The sequence below is a fragment of the Eufriesea mexicana genome, unplaced genomic scaffold (assembly GCF_001483705.2).
Source record: "Eufriesea mexicana isolate 0111107269 unplaced genomic scaffold, ASM148370v2 scaffold4744748860, whole genome shotgun sequence".
Lineage (NCBI taxonomy): Eukaryota > Metazoa > Arthropoda > Insecta > Hymenoptera > Apidae > Eufriesea > Eufriesea mexicana.
Window position 1 is genome coordinate 62029 of NW_016908008.1, and position 20801 is coordinate 82829.

The 20801-nt window shown below is 30.4% G+C and overlaps 1 protein-coding gene across 1 annotated transcript in view; it reads left to right on the forward strand.

Moving 5' to 3' along the window:
- The first annotated feature begins 560 nt into the window (after positions 1 to 560).
- LOC108552577 (filamin-A) overlaps positions 561 to 20801 on the forward strand; it is a 32584-nt gene continuing 12343 nt past the window's right edge. The window contains exons 1-3 of the mRNA XM_017907202.1: positions 561 to 637; positions 4608 to 4800; positions 14975 to 15115. Coding sequence (XP_017762691.1) covers positions 14986 to 15115 — 130 coding nt within the window. The 5' untranslated portion in view covers positions 561 to 637; positions 4608 to 4800; positions 14975 to 14985. The remainder of the gene's footprint in view (positions 638 to 4607; positions 4801 to 14974; positions 15116 to 20801) is intronic.

Sequence of the window (20801 nt, forward strand, 5' to 3'; positions counted from 1 at the left end):
GATTGATGATAGATCATGCTTTTGGTTATATTTATAATGCAAAAGCGACATTCTCATCGTGAGAATTATTAATTTGAGAATAAACAGATACGAGTAGAATAGCAATTTCTCATTTTGAAGAGTGCCTATTGGAAGATCAGCCGAATTTGGTGATCCTCGTGAATTATATTAATAATATTTCCATCTTGGAAATTAGCAATTTGAGGATGAAGAGATCTCGATGATTTTCTTGAATAATATCGAATCGAATGATTAGAAAAGCAACATTCTCATTTTGGAAACCAGTAATCCAAAGATGAGAAGAACTCAAAGGTCCTCTTGGAGCATACCAAATCACAGGATTGAGAAATCAACATCCTCGCTTTAACGAATTGAGATGCAGGTTAGGGGTCTATTGCCACGAGGAGTGTTAGAAAATCGTTCAATTATGGGTACTATCGTGCAATGTTGTGCGATTAATATCCTTTACCCTTTTATAACGTGGACGAGTGGGGGCTAGCCGGCTATTATGGTAACATCGAATACAGCATTGTGCCCGAAATTACCGTCAGTTAGCACGAGTTCCGTGACGACCACCGTCCTAGCTGGTTCCTGCTGCTTCTATGTTACTGCTAAACGCTTTAACGCGCAGATTAAGGTACGCACCTGCTATCCAGATGATTCAAAGTGGTTATATAAAAAGAATTCTAAAAAGAGGAAAATTTCGCTTTGCATTTGTTGCCCGAGAGTTAGTTTAACGTGTCGTTTAACGCGCTAGGCATTGCAATTTCGATGGCGTGCAGAATATGCTCGTACCTGATCCAGTTTTCATATTTCTCGAATAAACACTTGGGAAACTCGATTTATAAGATTTCCATGATGATTTCGTTTGAATTATCTGCTGTCCTTTGGTGCAGTTACATTTCAAGCTTTATTGCTATTTTAATATGATGTAGCTATATATCGTCGTCAGATTAAAGAGAACACTAGATGCGAAGACACGTAGAGTTTAATCGAAATTTGTGTTTTGGGGACTTTTTCTAGAAATATTATTTTCATTGGGGATTTATAACATATCGTGATTATGCGATTGTATCGAATCTATTGACTGGAATATTTTTGGAGTACCTCTTGTATACTTCTATCTAAAATTAAAACTATCTAAAAATTATTGTTTTTGGTATACTTCCTTTCAATGAACAAAATTTTTAGTAACATCTAAAAAATAGAGGTGAAAATAAATTTTATAAATTTTAAATTTAATATTTAAAACAGGAATATATACTGTACATAATTTTTATAATAAAAGCAAAATATTTAATTTTTACGATGTACAGGCAACAGTTTTTCTTTATTATTGTTATCTTTAATCTAAATTCTGCAAGTGTCATTAATTGATTTCTCAAATTGTCAAAATGATTATAAATCGCAGTGTTATTAATTACATTATAATAATTATCGTAGTACTACGTACGAAAATGATACGTAAAAAGAAGAACGAACTAATTCTAGATATGAAAATCATTTATTTATTTAAATATAAACCTTCTTGGATTATTAAAATTGTTCATTTTGCGCACAGTAAATTAATAGAATAATGTATACAAAAATTAACATTCATAATTCATAATCCACGAATATATTACGTTATAAATATTATTATTAAAAACGAGAATGTACCTAACCTAATATTTGTTAAATAGAATTGAAAAAAGATCGTCAATAATATTTTGTAATTATGAAGACTATAATGACGAGTACTAATTATTTTAAATAATATCATTACTAATTACTAATTTTATTAAGATATCATATAATGTATTAATATTTCATAAATATTGCTATCGAAAATAAAAATATATTTCAGTGTAAACCAATATACATTGAAATAAGAAAAATACTTTTGATAATTTTTTATAATGATAAAGAATATAGCAATTAGCATTAATTATTTTGAATAAAGATATTAATAATTATTACTAATATTATTAATATGCCATACAATAGATCTAATTATAGTGATAATGATATATTTATCATTTATCATTAATTTACTGTATAATATATTTAATAATAATGATAACATATTTGTAATTGATCATTAATATATTATATCATTATTATCAAACGTATCATGGTGGAATCAGTATTCGTTACATATAATTGGACGCTGCTGTTGTTAATATTTTGCAACCTCATCGCAATTTGCTGTCAGAATCTTTTGATTAATTTTTCTTACACATTGCAACCCACGAAAATTTCATTTATACAATGTACCAGATTAAATTAATGTACTCGAATTCCAACTACGAATCGTTGCTACGAGGTAAATTAGCAGGTGTGTTTACAAGATCTTCTAACGAATTTTTCACGTGATACATGTTTTGCAATAATTTTGTCGTGGTTACATAATAAATTCTTTACACCCAGCGCACTTTGGCTTGCTACCAGTCTCAAAATACGTAGATTCTATCGTAATGAGCTGTAACGCGTACTATCCCCTGCTCTCAGAAATTCACCCTGTAGCATCCTCATTTATATCGAAGCACGTGAATTATATTAACGAGCATTCCTGTTTTATATCTTCGAAAAAGTCAGTTCAAATGACTTAACACGAACACGATGTAGATACCTATTATTCATTTTTGAAATAAATCGTGGTTCATTGGGTCTGAGGATATTTATCAATTTCACAAAAGAAATGTGTATAAAATACCTAAATTCTTCTTGCAAAGTTATTTTAATATTTATTATGGGAATATAAGTTAACTTTTTGTTCATTTTTGTTACTTTTATTATTTTGTTATTTTAAATTTGTACTTTGGGAAAATCATCAGTAATTGTATTGTATTATATATTATGATTAGAAGCATCTAAAGGAGGAACTAAATGGAAACAAAAATTTTTTGAATTTTTAGTCATTATGTTAACGAATATACCTATTTTATTGTTTCGAAAAAGTGAGTACTTAACAGGAACACGATATAGACTCGTCTTTCGTTCTTTTTTATTTAATTAATTATTTATTGCAAGCAATCATTCACCAAATATATATTCAATAGTTTCACGAAGAAATTCATAAATTACTTTGATTTTCTTCCCAAAACTATTTTACTATTTACTATTTACTGCAGTGATGTCTAACTATTATATTAACGAATATTTCTGTTTTATTTTTTCGAAAAAGAGAATACTTAATATGAACCTGACATAAAGACTTATGGTTCGTTCTTTTTTTTTTTTTTTTTTTCAAATCGTAGCTTATTAAATCTTATTAGGTCAAAGATATAGTTAAAATATTTCAATTTCTGATACATTGAATATTTCCAGCGATTATTTTAGATTTCAAAATTATTAAAATTATGCGTGCAGGATAAGCTGTACTGTAACGAATAAAATAAACGTGTTACGGTCAACAAAATGTATCCACCTGACTTCATTATACAGGGTGTACCAAACAACAATGGTACAATCGAGGAGGAGATGATTCTATATGAAAAAACAAATCGAAAATAAAGAATGAAATTTTTTCATTCGACGCTTCGTTTTCGAGAAAATCAACTTTGAATATTCACCGAGTGCACGTGTACTTAGCTATGGCTTAGATGTATGGACCATCAATATATGATTATCGGTGATAAAATTGAGGTGGGGTGATTCTACGTGAAAAAACAAATCGAAAATAAAGAATAAAATTTTTTCATTCGAAGCTTCGTTTTCGAGAAATTCGACTTTGAATATTCACCGAATATACGTGCACTTAACTACGTTTTAAATGGATAGATCATCAGTACATCAGCATCGGTAATATAACCAAGAAGGGAATGATTCTACATGAAAAAACAAATCGAAAATAAAGAATAAAATTTTTTCATTCGAAGCTTCGTTTTCGAGAAATTCGACTTTGAATATCCACCGAGAACGCTGGTATACTGATGGTCCATCCGCCATTAGCCAAAGTTAAGTGCATGCGCACTCGGTGAATATTCAAAGTCGAATTTCTCGAAAACGAAGCTTCGAATGAAAAAATTTTATTCTTTATTTTCGATTTGTTTTTTCGCATAGAATCACCCCAACTGAATTGTATCACCGATAATCATATATTGATAGTACACACATCTAAGCTAAGCATAGCTAAGTGTATGTGTACTCGGTGGATATTCAAAGTCGATTTTCTCGAAAACGAAGCTTCGAATGAAAAAATTTTATTCTTTATTTTAGATTTATTTTTTCATGTAGAATCATTCCCTTCTTGGCTGTACCACTGATGCTGATGTATTGATGATTTATCCATTTAAAGCGTAGTTAAGTACACGTATATTCGGTGAATATTTAAAGTCAATTTTCTCGAAAACAAAGCTTCGAATAAAAAAATTTTATTCTTTTTTTTCCCATTCGTTTCTGTATGTAGAATCACACTTTTCTTGGTTATACTACCGTTGCTGAGACATCCTGTATATTATTTAACTGATGCACGAAGGAAAAATTTGAGAACCGTTGCTCTACTTTGTGTCGTTATTTTAGTATTCGCCACTTTTACGACAACGCAATACTGTTTTTATGGTTCATTCATTGTGTATTGTCATTGACATTGGATATTATGAAACGTTCTCGAAACAATGTTGCAGGCCTCAGAGGAATACCGGGAGCACAGCACCCATAAGACACACAGAGCCAAGAAGACTAGGCAAAAACAGGAGCAACACGTTGTAAAGCAACACAGTTCCACTGTCCAAGAGAGTTCTAGTGTATCGAAGAAGAATTTCAACCTTATTCGACTGAACAACATCCCCTTACCGTCGCCAGGTGGCACTGTTACATGTAAGTTCTATAACCTTACTAGCAATTTTTATTATACTGGGTGTCCCTGACAGATATGTACAGCTGGACACCAGGTGGTTCTTCATAGAAAGATATGAGAAAAATATAGATCTTTTTTTGGAATTTACTTTTTGAGAAAATCGAAATTGAAAATTCGCTTTGCACATATTGATTTACGACTAATTAATTGTGAGATACAAACAATACAGACGTGTATCGTCTATCATGTTTGTAAATAATGTTCACGCAGTATTTATAAAATATATATATATTTTATCAACGAATATTTTATTATTTTCATTGCAAAGATTACAAAACGAATTTTCAAATTCGATTTTCTCGAATATTACTGATATATCGATACTCGATATATATTTTTTGTATAAATTTTTTATATTTTATGATTTTTTTTATGATTTTTTTACGATCCCGAATTGTACATATCTTTCAGGGTCACCCTATATATACTTTCCGGAATTGTTTTTCTTTTTTTATCTTATGAATAATTTTAAATTGGTAGGTCTTGATTTAAAGTTGGTTTTGTATAGGGTGTCTCATTTATTTTATATCCTCTAACGCCTTCGTTACATTTGTCAATAGGAAAAACTGTTTCATGATAAAAAATTTGGGTCAAAGTAAGAATATAATATTTAATTTTTCTTTCAAGGTCAAGATGACCTTGAAAACGAAACACATTGTATATCCCGTGAAGTTAGTTTAGTTTTAGGTTAACACTAGAACATCCAATCTGTAATATGTGTTAATGTATATAGTATAACTAAATAGTAATAGTCGAAGCAGTCTGATGAAATGAAAAATGTTGGCCTAGATCGTAAAATGAATTATAAAATCATTTAGAAATTTCAAATAATTTGAAGTTCCTTGTCATCTGGTGACTTTATTATACTAGTATTATACTAGTATCCTTTTTCTTATACCTGAAGTAGACAAGTCCAAATGATATATTCGTCAAATAATGTTGTAAGTTAATAAAATTAAATTAATATAATATAATATAATTAAATACAAAATCAGTGTAATATAATAGAAAAAAATAGGTGCTTACAAAAATGTATTTTTCTAGTATCTTGGATTCTTAGTAACTTCCTAGTAATTTCGTAGCAATTTTCTATTAATTCTACCATGTACTTTACTTTTGGAAATAATTTTTTACCGTTTATGTTCAAAATGCAATCAGTTTCAGTATCGTTTTTATGAAAATCGAAGTAATGCTACGTTTAATTTCAAAACTTGTTAATTGTACGAATCAAATTAAATTTTAACTTAAGAAACTTAGTGATATTCTAGTTACTAAGTAAAGTTAGTGATATTCTAGTTACTTTGTCGTATATCTTTAAAATGCAATTAGTTTCAATATCGTTTCTATTAAAATTCAAATACCTAAATTGTCAAATTATCTATTTTAAGAACATAGTTATACGAATGGAAATAATTCCAATTGAATTTAACTTAAAGTAACTTAATTCAACACTTAGTTTAGAATTACCAAGGAAGCCAAAATGACTCATATCAGACTTTTTACTCTCGTATTTGCTGAAACTCTGCAACTTCCCTTGTCAAAGATAATAATGACTTGATTCACATAGAATCGTAATTACATATACTTCAATTAATATCATCTATGTACACTACATTTAGATTCGCATTACAGTGTTACATTACATTGCAGCCAGTAGTTCTACTGTTAATATAATATAAATTTCTCCCCAAACTTCTGGTAACTTCTTAGTAACTTTTGTGTCTTAACTTCCTAGTTACTTCTCAGTAACTCCATCTACTGTATCAACATTTTTCAACATTCTCTTCGACATTTCAACAAAAATTCAAATATCAATGTACTGTTTAATTTAGAAATCTAATTCTTTAACGAAATAGACTTCGTCGCATAAACTTATAGAAGATGGCTTCTAGCGCAGTTTCTTGGTGCATTACGTGGCATGTTTGAGCAAAGTTGCAACACTCTTCGTAGTTAACGATTCGCGTGTTCATTTAAACGAGATAGACGAAACGATAAATCCGACATTTCTCGCACCAGGTGTATCTTGCTCTTGCTCGTACATTCACATTTACATTGACATTTACATTTACACCAAAAATATATATAGATAGATATAGACGAAGAGATGAAGAAGGAGGAAGAGATTGAGAGAGAGAGAGAGAGAAAGAGAAAATACGAGAGAAGGTGAGGGAGAAGTAGAGAGAGAAAAAGGTATGTCGACGGCTGTGTCGGAAGCGAGGCGGTGATATTAATACTGGATGATTAAGTGGCTCCGGATGTGCGGATTCGTCATTGGCCCAAAAATCGAAGCCCGAGTTTCAAAATCGCTAACTAGGGCGATGGAAATCTTGGAAAGTCGATCTTTCTCCATTATCTCCGATTTTATTCCAGTTGTATTGGTTCTGCAATTATAATAGGTGATATAGATGAAAATATTCGAAAATTAAACTATAATTAAAAATAACAATGTTAATAGAAAAATAATATCGTTATGTAAACTATCATTAAAAATGAATTTTTCGAACGCAGATTAAATTAAAATTATATTCGATTTAGTCATGGAGATAACCTGATGATATTGAAAATGATTTAGATTTTGATTAATTTACCAACTTAATTACGTGAAAATTTTTGAGCAATTCGAAAATTTTAGAAATGGAATAATGACTGTCGAAACAAAGAAAATTTGGTAAAAACTGTTGCATTGCATTTGGTTTGCATTTTTTTGAAACTTTTATTTATTTTCTTTTTTTGGGGGTCTGTATTACAAAAATAAAAGACAATGGAAAACAATATAGTAAATATAGTGTAGTTTGGTTTATAGTAGTATATGTATACTACTTATATATAGTATAGTTATTAAATAAATTAAAGTAACGAAGAATTAATAATATTACTAAAATTTATGTAAATAATGATATTTTTTTATTATGCTGCAAATCGTAAATGAAAATTGAGAATAATAATAATTGTTGATAAAATTGTAAGATACTTATAGAAAAGAAAAAATTCGGGAATAATAGAATTTCGTTAATTTAGTACAAATTGTCTGATTTAATTTATTAGATCAATATATTAAATAGAATTTCTTTCTTCACTTTAATACTTAAAAAATTTTACATATAACCGAACATTTTTTCTAAATTTCGTGTTTCCATAAAATAATATCAATTCATAAATTACTTTAATTTTGAAAAGAATAGTATTTTATGTTTTTATTCAGTTTTAAATTGTACTCTAGAAACATTCTTTGTACAGAAGCATTTTTTTAAATAACAAATGACGGCAGTTATTAGTTATTGTTATTAAAAAAAAGAAAAATTGAAAATTGTTTTAAAATAAATTATACAGAGATGCTCTAATTTAAAAATTAATATATAACTTATCTCATAAGAAATAAATAGTTTTATAGTAACGTACAATTTTGACATTGATATATTTTGGCAAGTAATACATTTTCGTGCAAACATTTTGATACGTATTTTTGATACATGGCGAGCAATATTACTTTTCTACTACTGTTTGATATATTTTGTTATTTCTTAATTAGATTAATGACAAACAATTATATTGAATTATATTGAATTTAAAATTATACTGAATTTTATTAATATATTTTATTATTAAATATGTATATAGTTTCGAAAAGTATTGGAAAGTAATACAAATCGTCTATAAAAATTTAATATAATAAACATTGATAAAAACGTGATATGATACAAAGAACTATAATAAATTTTATAACAAATTAATATAGAATAGTATTTCCCTTAGAACTGCCTTGTATCTTACACTACAGCATGAATAAGTAATTTAGTCTTGTTATTATTATATCGGTATATAATATTTAACAAACTCCTCAAATTATAATGAAATTCAATTTATCTAGTCACACATAAATTTAAAAAATATAAAATAAAATTTATTTCATATATTATCCAGATACATATCTAGATACGTTTTGTTCAAATTTCATTACTCCAAGAGCATTGTTTCTCTAACACTAAACTACCACACTAGTCAAAATGATTATTTTCAGAATCTTTATTTTTGTAGTTATACAAATAGCAATTACTTTAAAAGAAGTTAATGTTGATTTTTATAAAGAAAGAAACCTAGTTATATATATACATATATATACATATTTATTTTCATTATACCACTTCAATTAATATTTTCTATATATATTGCATTTACTTATACATTACCAATCGGTAATTGTAGCATTTAATAAATAAATAAATTAATGAATTAATTCGAAACACATACCGATGCGTCAAAACGTAGCAAGAATGAAATACTCGTTCCATGAACAATTACATTCGTGATCGATGTGTTGACATCGTTAATCGCGAGAGTATTAAGTCAAGCAACCAATTCGTTCTCCATCGGTCACGTTATTCCTCTCTCTCCTCGTTGTCGATATCTTTGCGACGATTTAAGCAATTTAGGTGCACATGAATAACGTAACGTCGCGTAAATTCGTCGTATCACGGTTGTTTGCAATTAATCAAGTAGCCCGAGCTCCGATTTCTCGTATTACTCGTGTTACTCGTATTACCCTTGGCACGCGTTTAACGCGCACGAATCAGCCGATTCCGATCCCCCTTCGCTAGGTACAACTTCCTGCGCTAGATGGAAACACCGATCAGTCGTGGAAGGGAAGGCAGGATGGAGGTTATGCGCCAAATTCCACTCTCTTCTATCTTAAGAATTCCGGGATTCTTTCCACATAATAAAGAATTATGTAACCGTCTGGGTGAATTATCCGAGTTGGTTTGAGGATTTCAAAATATCAAAATAAAGCAAAGCATGTCGAATCGTATAAATCGTATGGATAATACCACGTGAACGGATACAAGTGGACCGGGTAACGAGTAACGAAATCCATCAGTGTTGACAGTAGATCTACTGTGTACATAACCTATCGAACCCTAAAAATATAATATCGACTCACTCGAAAGAATTTTGTAAACTGTCTCTTCGGTTTAAATATATTACGAAAGTGCAACAAACGGAACGAGGAACATTTCTTTAAGAAATAATACGAGTAAGAGATTTATGCGATTAGAAACGTATAAATGTTCATTCGATCTAAATATACAGGTCTATTCCCAGATTCTCTACGTCTCATTAAGTTTGGATTTATTAACGTTCATATTGCCAAGAACCAATCACATTTCTCATGTTACAAGCTGTACTTACAAGGTATATTACCGATACAAGGTTAAGCAATGAATCTAATTATCTCTATGAAACAGTATTCTCCATGCGTTTATATATATATATGTATACCTAACCTTAATTGTTGTCTGATATAGATCAACAGCCATGCAAAGAATGAAGCATATTATTTTCAAGAGGATTGATAGCTCTATTAATTTCGTAACGATATCGAAGATAGGAGGTTTTTTAAATTCATTAATTTCCTAATTCATCTATTTCTCACCTCTAGTTAACGAAATTTTGTCAATAAATTATACCAATACGCATCATTGAAAGTGAAGATAATTGTCGCATGAAATACAAAGAAGATATGTCACATTATACACTTTCATCAGTCGGTAATATACACTCATATGCAAATAATACTATATATAGATGAATATACACATTGTTTCAAAACATTTATCAAATCTTATTCGAAGGATTTACGGGAGGATTGATCTTATTTCGTTGCACGGTTTTATCATCAAGGTTTCGAAAAAGCACGAAGAAGAAAAAGAAGAAATAACGAGGAAGAAGCCTGGTTGGTACATTAATGAAGTAACGCTCGGTACGTTAGCTTCTTATCTTGATCAGGGGGTGATGTCTTCATTACGTATCGGTCCGTGCATAATTATACGACAGCCGACCCGAAAGCTAGCCGTATATGTACGGTGGGTCGGTGTGACAGAGATAGAAAGATTTATTAGACACGAGGCGACCACCGCATGATATAAAGTCCGACGGTAGGTGTTCTGGAAAAAAAGAAGGTCTCCCGGGCTGGCATCGTTTGCTCGCTAGCGATGCCCGCTTCATCGTCAGTCGCGCCAGAGATGTGCCCTCGAGAAGTCGATTAACGTCGTGATCCAGCTGGAAGCGATACCGGGATAACGTTTACTCGTGTTGGAAGCAACTTCTCTCATACCGACGATTTCTAAAGGAGAGACGAAATCCAGAGGATTTCTTACGGTGTAACTCGTTCGGTCGGTCTTTCTCCTGCCACGACTTAGAACGTACCATCTTCGATGTTCATTACAATTTCAAACAAACCTTTGCTCGTTTCCTTTCCTTGACGTTTGGGAAGCATTTCGTACACTCCTTTGAGGATCTTGATCGAAAAATTTCGCGGAGGAGAGTGTATTCGATCCTCCTATCCGAGGGGTCGTTCCTCCTTTACCCAGTCAGGTTTTATTAATCGATCGTGGTTCTTAACGAGAGTTTTGGTACTTCATTATGTAATTCTATTTATTTAGTATCTGTGTCTCGAGTGTTTCTTTTTCTCGTATTTATACTTCGCTCGCGTGACATTTTTAATGTTTATTTCATTACAAAGTGGCATACGAAATCGACGAGATATAAATAAAGGAAAAGAGAACCGCTGTAGTAAAATGGATTAATAGATTCTAATTCATGTATTTTTCTCTCTCTGTTCCTTGTTATTGTACGATCGGCGTTACAATTTTACGTGTTTGCTCTTCCTTATTCGATTCGATTCGATCCGATCTATATTCCTGGAGATAAAATAACTTAGCGTTCACAAACAATTTCAAGTGATCTCTTAAACGATGATAGTAGATCATAAACTGACTAATGGCTCATCAAAGATAACACAGTGTTTTAAGACAATTGGACAATGAAAATAAACCTTTCTCGTTAATGCCTCACGATCAAGTTCTCAAAGGTAGTGCTATTATTGATACGTGTAATCGACTAAATGGTTCTCTATCTTCTCTTGTGTACCATTTCTAATATCGATACTCTGGAACTTTCAGAGACATTAGACGTCGATATGAAATTTCAGTTTGCGTGTTAATTTAGCTCCCCATTAACGATGGCCTAATATTAGTTTGTGCTTGATCTTAGAACGTCAGATACTGTCGATAATCTAATAAAATGTTCTTGTTGAACGCGTTCACGATATGTGTATAAAAGTAATTATCTCTGTTATAAAATTACGAGTAATACACGTAGAGTGGCTAACGAGTGCTAATAACGATTTTTCTTAATGAATTTTGATTAAAAGAAATCTAATTTTGATTAGTGTACGGACATTCTATTTTATGAAAGTATTAGGAATCTACCTAATTAGTTATCAAAAGCAAACGTAGCTCGATCAAAGATATTATAGTATGAAGAAAATAATTTTGGAAAAATGGAAAGATTATTCGAAGATTACCTTTCGACCATTGTAATTGAAACAATTTGCTATAAATTATAAGATATTTGATTAAGTATCTCTGTACTGTCTTTATTAATAACGTATACCAAAATAGTTTCAAAGAATGCCCTTAATTAGAAATTTAATGATCTTTTAGCTTCTAATAATGAATTCTATAAATTCTAAATTCTGAAAATTATATTCTTCTATATATTTAGTTTAATTTAGTCGATTTATAAAATAAATATTAATTGTTTAATATATACTTTGATTCAGTAGATCAAATAAGTACATTAATTATTTAATATTTTCTTGGATCCAATCTTTCAAGTAAATATAAATTTAATATTAAATTTTATCTTGTAGATTTAATTTATTATTTAATATTTAGTTTAATCCAGCTTATCTATCAAATATTAATTATTTTATATACTATATTTTTGAAATAGATTGCAATTCATGAATAGGAAGTCTTCTTCGAATAGGAAAGTCTATTATCCTTGAATGAAAAGAATGTCATCGTACTAATAAAACCTTTGTGCCTATTGTAATAATGTAATAACAATTACTAAAACAGTATCGTTGAACCGTGTCCCTAGATAGAGTCGAATGAAAAAGACAATCTTTGCTAGTTCTACGTTCTATTTTCTCCGATTAAAGAAAGCCTCGTAAAGATAGCCAGTCATTATTCACCTGTAACTGTGCTGCATTTGATCACAATTCTGACTCGTTTTGTCAACGATCGTGTAATGTTGTTCATATCAGTGAGTCGACCGAATCGAACCTTTGGATATGGTCTGGGAGGAAGAGGAGGTCGAAACCACGTGGCAGGAGTTGTCGACCTTCTACAGATACGGACTGAAGACTATTACGTGCAGTCAGTACGATTACGCTGAACGTGGACCGGTCTGTTACACCAGGATCGATCCAGAAAACGAAGAAGTGCCACCAGGATTCGATTTTTCTCCATTAATTTTTCAGAGTCTTTTCTACGTGCAAACGAAAAAAGGTTTCACCTGTTCAGGAAATTATTCCTAATCATTAGCTTATCTATCCTTCATAGGTATCTCGTTTTTGGCTTGCTCTATGCATTTATTACACTTATTGCACGTACGCGTGAAATACCCTGAAAGTATAATACATATAGTCAAATAATAATTTCAATCATCATATTTCAGGTGATATGTAAATTCTTTCGAAGAAGTATTTTTATTGTCCTTACGTGTCTTGTAATTTATTGGATTATACAGTGTGTTTGTTTTATGTGGAAACTTGGAAATATCTTGAAAAATGTGAGATACAGAAAAATATTTCAGAGGAATATTGTAAGATATAGAAAGTCATATAATAATGTAATATTTAGTTTACTTTTTGGTCACTTTGGAAAACTGCTTGATGATATTGATATTTTTAAATAGTAACCACTATTTTTCATTAGATATTCTTATAGCTGATATTGAAATATATTGCTTATGGTTTTTACATAACTATTATCAGGATATAAAATTTCAAAGTTAATAAAGATATTATAATACAATACAACAGTATTCAAATTTCCTAAAGGAGGAACTTCTATTTACCACAGGTAGCTTATACTTGGACTTTATATTGGCACATCAACTCAAACTTAAATTTTAAAGTTTAAGCATAGAACACAATTGTTTTGAACATGATCTTATGTCGGCTGTGAGAATCTGTAATAGAAATATAGGTTCCTATTTAAAACTTTAATATGATTTTCTATGGACATTTAGGTATCACAGGATTATTACTATAGTATGTGCTCCTTTACAGCTTGAAACATTTGTTTGAAATTTTTCTGTGTCTTCCACTGTGTTTCCACATGAAAGGAACAAACTATATAATAAAATTAAATGATTTATTAATTCTTACTTACAATGTTACTGAAGAAATGTAGTTTTAAAGAAGAATAAGGTCAAAGTTGAAATGTTGATTTTTGTCTATAAGGGTTTACTCATTGACAACTCCTCCAGTTGATTTTAACTTATTTTCTAATTATATTATTATTATTTTATTAGTTGATTTTGACTTTAACTCTGAAAGATTTTAGACATTGAAATTTTATTTTGGAAAAAAGAAAACATTACAAGTATCTGTAACCTTCTTCCCCTTTTGATCTTTATCAATAACTTTATCATTCTCAGTGTCTCCATAGTGTTTCTGGTGGAACACAAATGGTTATAATATATTACTTTAATCCTTTTGTACAATGGAATAAATTATTATTAAACATAGAGTAGTAATATTTATATGAAGGGCATCGGGATTTAAAAAAAAAAATTAAAATGTGTATTAATGGCGAAATTTTTATATTTTTATTTCGAAAATAATACAAAGTTTAATTGACCTATGTAAAAGTAAAATATTTTCATAATTTTCCTAAATATGGTATTATTATAGAAATAATAATTTCAATAGTGCCAAGTCTAATAATTTTGTTCAATATTTATTTTATAATGTTCTTAAATGCTACAAAATTTGGTAGAAAATGTAGTAGAAAAATATATTGCAATTTTAATCATTTCAAGTCAAATAATTTGATCTAAAAATGTAAACAATTTCTATTAGATATAATAACGTCATTCATAATATATATGTAAATGATTCTCTACTCGTAATAGATATTTTAACAAAATTTTAATGAATACTGAATCGTTTATAAATCGTTTATATACGTCTTTCGTTCGATTACCTACGTTATAAAAATCGAGTTAGAAACAACATTATGTCGCATTATTTAAAGACTCTAACTTTTCTTCGTTACATTTTAGCCGAAGTGAAAATGCCAAGCGGGAACATGGACAAGCCAGTAATCGAAGATAATCACGATGGTACAGTGTCTCTGAGGTACGATCCTAAAGAGGAAGGACAACATGAAATTTCGGTGAAGTTCAATGGCGAACATGTTCAAGGTTTGTATACTTTTGAAATTTTTATTGTACAGGAGATCTCACAATTGGTGTGCAAATCAGGAAAACGCTGATTTTAAATGAAAAAATATAACGAAAATATAAAATTAGGAAATAATTTTTTAATACAAGCTTTTTTCGAATAATTCGATTTTAAATATTTGTGAGATATGCCTGGAATTCTACAGGATAGTCAATTTTGAAATACTTTCATGTATAAGTACAGGAATGATAGTAATCGGTGAAATTTATTAAGTTATAATTTTTTATTATTTTTATTATTTTTAATTTTTAATATATAATTTCTCCTATTTTAATTTCATATATACATATATATGAATTTCACCTAATACTATCATTCCTGCACTTATGTATGAAAACATTTCAAAATTTATTGTCAGATATTAGATATCTTTAAAAAATAAAATATATACATTAAAACAAAATACTTGAAGTAATATGATTTGTTTAATATATATACTTTATCATATAATTGCATTATATAAACTATATATACGTATATTATAAGGGAAGTTTCAAAATGATATCAGTAAAATTAGGAAATAATTCAGCAAAATATAAGTACATCAGTGCATAAGAAAAAGTACAGCAAAATATGGAACATTTATTACAAATATGCATCATCAGTGGATCGCGAAAAATATTGAAATGTAATGTCTAATAATAGTTGAAAATACAATTAATTAAAAAATGAGAAAGTACAATATATTGTTAATATACTTTGTGTTGGCATAATAACCTTAAAACGATTCTCATGTAACAAACTAGCGCCACCACCGGTCGTAGATATAATAAATGTACAATAATTATATCGTTTCATTCTTTCCTAATTTTACTGACCTTTATAAGTATCTAAATTTACTAATTTTTATTAATATAGTCTGGCAAAATATGATATAACATAAATATTTCACTTATTAAGCCTAGCCAATGTAAACATTCGAATATTTCCACGTATGAATGTATATGAATATGTATATTTATTCTATACATATGCAGTTGCATATTCGATTTGCTATGATATTTCTTGCAAATTCCTTTAATATTATCCACTATATCGTAAATACGACGAGGTGCTATACATAAAAATGGAATAGTTAAATCTGAAAATGAAGATAATCGAAATATTTCTTTATTATAATTGATTCGATATTATACTATGTTGATATACTGAAAAAAAAATAAAAACCTGTATTAATAGAACTAAATTATTTTATAAGTCAGTTGCCAACATAAATTTACATTCAGCTACGACTTTTCAACATCTGAGCATCTGCAAGCACTCGTAACGAGGAACCAATTTACGAATCGAGTCTCCAAAAATTTGCGTCCTATTTTCCGTTACTATTTCTGTATCTCACAGTCAGAATGTATTATTTTATTCTTTTCGTCAAAAATGATATTCTACGCGTTCCCTACTTAAAATTTGTCAATCTTTTTAATGATGAAGAATCCTTTACCATCTTACCTTAAGTCCTATATCGTTGAATTTCCAATACAGTGGTGTAGCAATGTTATTACAAACTATTTAGCATTAACAATTAAATTCCTATTTACCTTAGTTATAAATACAATAGTATTTAATATTATGCTTTAGTTATATATACAATAGTAATACTGATAGTAAAACAATTTTTTGCAGATATAACTTTTATATATATATTATTTATAACTATACCAGAATTATAATATTTATGTTTTGATATAACTATATCAGTACAATGATATTTTATTTAGTACAAAATAATATAATGGTAATTATCTATTATTTAACCCTTTGCACTCGATGATTTTTTGGCTAAAGAAGAGTAGGGGTTCAACAATTTTCTGCCATAAAGCTGACAATATTTTGTTCAACAGGATATAAGAAATCGAGTAATAATTAAAACGTAGAATTATTTGCATACCGTTACATTATCTTAAATTTGGTATATTAATTAATATCGAGCTTCCAAATTTTATCGAATGGTGACTGAAGGTCACCTCTCGAGTGCCAAAGGATAATGTATTCATTAATTAACACTTTGACGACTGATATGGTAATCTGTGTGTTCTACAAAAATATAATTTATTTAATATTTTCATTCAACGATTGAGGAAAAGAATAAAGATTAATAGACGTTTATTCTGGGAGATGTATATTATGAGAGATACAAAACAAAATTCAGAATCTCATATGAAAATATTTGATTACAAATATTACATATATATAATACATTTTAACGTCAATTGTGGTATCACCTTATGAAAGTATCTAAATACTGTATAAGGGTTATAGATGTACTTACTATAGTAGACTTTTAACACTTTATCGACCGACAGTCTATTAATCGGTTGCCATGGCGATGAACAGTCATTATCATTATATGAACAGCAATTTGTTATTTAGTATTGAGGTACGTTGCTTTGTAAGCTTCCACATTTTTATATGGGGGGCGCCAGGGAGATTCTGCGGCTGAGCGGCCGGTCGGATGTGCTTAGGCTGTTGAATCGCTAGCCGTCGGTAAAGTGTTAACCCATTTGAATCCAAACGCGGAATATTCCGCGAGCCACGACAGTCGTCTATCACCGAGCGCGGAATATTCCGCGAGCGGCGACTGTCGCCTATCACCGAGCGCGGAATAATCCGCGCACTAACTTTTCCCATTACCAGTTGCTGAATATTCTTCATATGCCACAGATCACGTTTGATCCCTTTCGTGAACGTGATCTGTGGCATATGAAAAATATTCAGCAACTGGTAATGGAAAAAAGTCAGCTCGCGGATTTTTCCGCGCTCGGTGATAGTCGGCTATCGTGGCTCGCGGAATATTCCGCGCTTGGATGCAAACGGGTTAATGTCACTCTACTCATATAGTATGTATGTATATAAGTATGTTCTATGACAAATTAGAGTACGGTTTCATCGGTGACGTTAATTAAAATATTAATATTAAATAATTAAGTTTATTATTTATTTTATTACGTTACTTTCTTGGTCTCATTTGAGCGATAATGTGTACTAAAATATTCCCAAAAGATGAAGGTTAGATCGGTTAAAATGCATATTTCTCGTTAGGTCTGGTTCCTTCGTTGACTTACATCACTACCTAGCAAACCTCTCACTTATCAAAGTAGGCTGGATGCTCAGTGTTCTAGAGAGGCTACTTGACTCACAGTCGATGCTTTAGTGTCTATTGATTCATTATTCCTGTAATCATTTACTCTTTAACGCATTGAATACTTGCACTCGATTTCCTATTCGAACCATTCTATTAATATCACATTCGAAAAAATATTTTCATAAAATGTCTTTTGATATCTTTAATTATATAACTAATAACTATGACACTTATTGTATCTTACCCCTTTTTCTTTATACTAATTTATACCGAGGTTTTATAAATACAGGTAACCCTCCTATAACACGGTAGATAGGTTCCTAGAAAATACCGTGTTGTATGAAACCGTGTAGTATGAGACCCAAAGCCAGTACAAAAAGGGGGGTTACGTTCCGAAAACTTATTAAAAACAAATTTTTTTTTTAATTCTGCATAAACAACTTAATTTTTATTCAAAATATAAATTTATGTACAACACAAAACAAAAATATTATTTTAATTTAACGCAACTTTAATTTAATAAATTTCTTCGTCATCACTGCTCGATATAATCAACTGAGAACGTTTTTTCGGTGGAATGATATCGCCTTCACTTTCAGAACTTTTTTCTTCATTTAAAGTTCTTGCATCTTCTTTCCTCTTCAAAAAATCTGTAATTTCACTTTGCTTGCTGGTTCTTAGCACGTCATTGTAAATTTCTCGGTATGAAGCTAAACAGTTTTGCAGCTCCCTTTTGAATTTTCGACTTCTTTCAGGGTTTGCATTCAAAAAAAATGACTCGAGATTTTCAACTAAGCTTAGGCCTTCTAGTAATTTTTTTAATGTTAAATTATTAACTGCACAATCTTCATCAGTGCCAGTGTCCTCGGAATCGATTTGATTTACAGCTTCAGATGCCATTTCCATTAAATCCGCTTCATCAACTTCTTCCTCCACTAATAAATCTTAAACCTCCCCAATAACCATATCCACAAAACCTGCACCTCTAATTGATTTAGCAAATTCTAATATGCCACTAATTTCATTTTCCGACGATTCACGCACGTTTCCTATTTCAACTGAAGAGGACCATATCTTCTTACAGCACGTGTTATAGGATGCCATGTTATCGGAGGGTTCCCACAATTCATGAATCGTGTTACAGTGAAACCGTGTTATAGGATGCTGTGTTGTAGGAGGGTTACCTGTACTATAAATTATATCCTAAAGACACAAATGTAATAACTGAATGTCAAAATTATCTTTAATTCGTGTCAAACCGATTTAACACTCCATTTTATGCCTAGATTTCAATTTAACATTGAAGAGGTTATAATCATTGTAGATAATTTCGTATTAAAATAATTTCGTGTTAGAAGTAGCACTACGTATTGCTTAAGAGTAGTGTGAGTTTAATCGAATATATTTCAGTGGATATATCCCAATTAACTCATTTGCATCATAAATGCATATATGCGCGCTAGTTTGTTGGGCATAGGAACAAAACACTAGCGTACGTAGTCATAGAGCGCATGCGCACAGTTAGTGGAAAGTGATGACTGCAAACGGATAAAAGTATTTTTCTAGATAAAAGCAATAATAGAAAAGCTGATGAAAATGGAGGGTTTTGATTCGATTAGTAGTGAAAAAAAAATTAAACCTACAAAACGTAGACGTATTATTACGACATCTTTTGACAATGACATGGCGGGAAGCTCCTAAACGTTGTGTAGTTAATTACACAATTATTAGTTAGTTATTATTTATTATTAATTATTAATTAGTTAGTTACACAAATAAAGAGAAACGATTTTATTGTAAGTACTATTTTAGGTACTATCATACTGTGTAAAACTATTAAATTTAATTTCTCAACTTATTTTCAATATATAACCTCACTGAACTAAATAAGGTTATAAATTCTTCGTGCACGCCATTTTGTTTTTCGTCTTTTCTTCGTCAGTTTGAAATACTTCCATCTTTATACGATAATAAAAATTTTGGTGATATGGGTCAATTTTCCACTTTTTCGAATGATACCAATAGGTTAATAAATTATAGTCTAATTGGGAATGGAAAAGATAGGTTATTTCTCTTATTGGCTGAAATTTTAGCGTGTCTCGCGGTCAGAGTGTCGGAGGCCTTCAAGAGAGAATTAGGCGTGTAAACAAATCACTCTTACTCTTGTGAGAAGTCAGAAGGTTTGTTTTCGTCGTAAGGTGTCTCGCGAGGAACGCATAATCTCTCAAATTTGCGCTTTTCACGCGATGGTCCAAGTTCAACGCGTTCGGTGCGGAATCGATCTTGTTTTGCTTCTCGTTTAGCTACCGGCCGGTACTCAGCGAACGCGTAAACACGAAAAGTAAAAATAGAGAGTAACGAGATGAGGAGCGGCACGGAGGCGACTCATTGAATGACAGTCAGTTATACAAAAGCCATAGAATACTGAAAACATCGTTCGGAAAGAGGGAATTTTAGTCTGCTGCCTCGGAATCATGCACGAAATTGTGTTCCACGCGATGTTTCCAAAGTCACGATGCAACTGGACTCTAATATCAATGTCGAATCAATACGTGTAAAAATAAGTT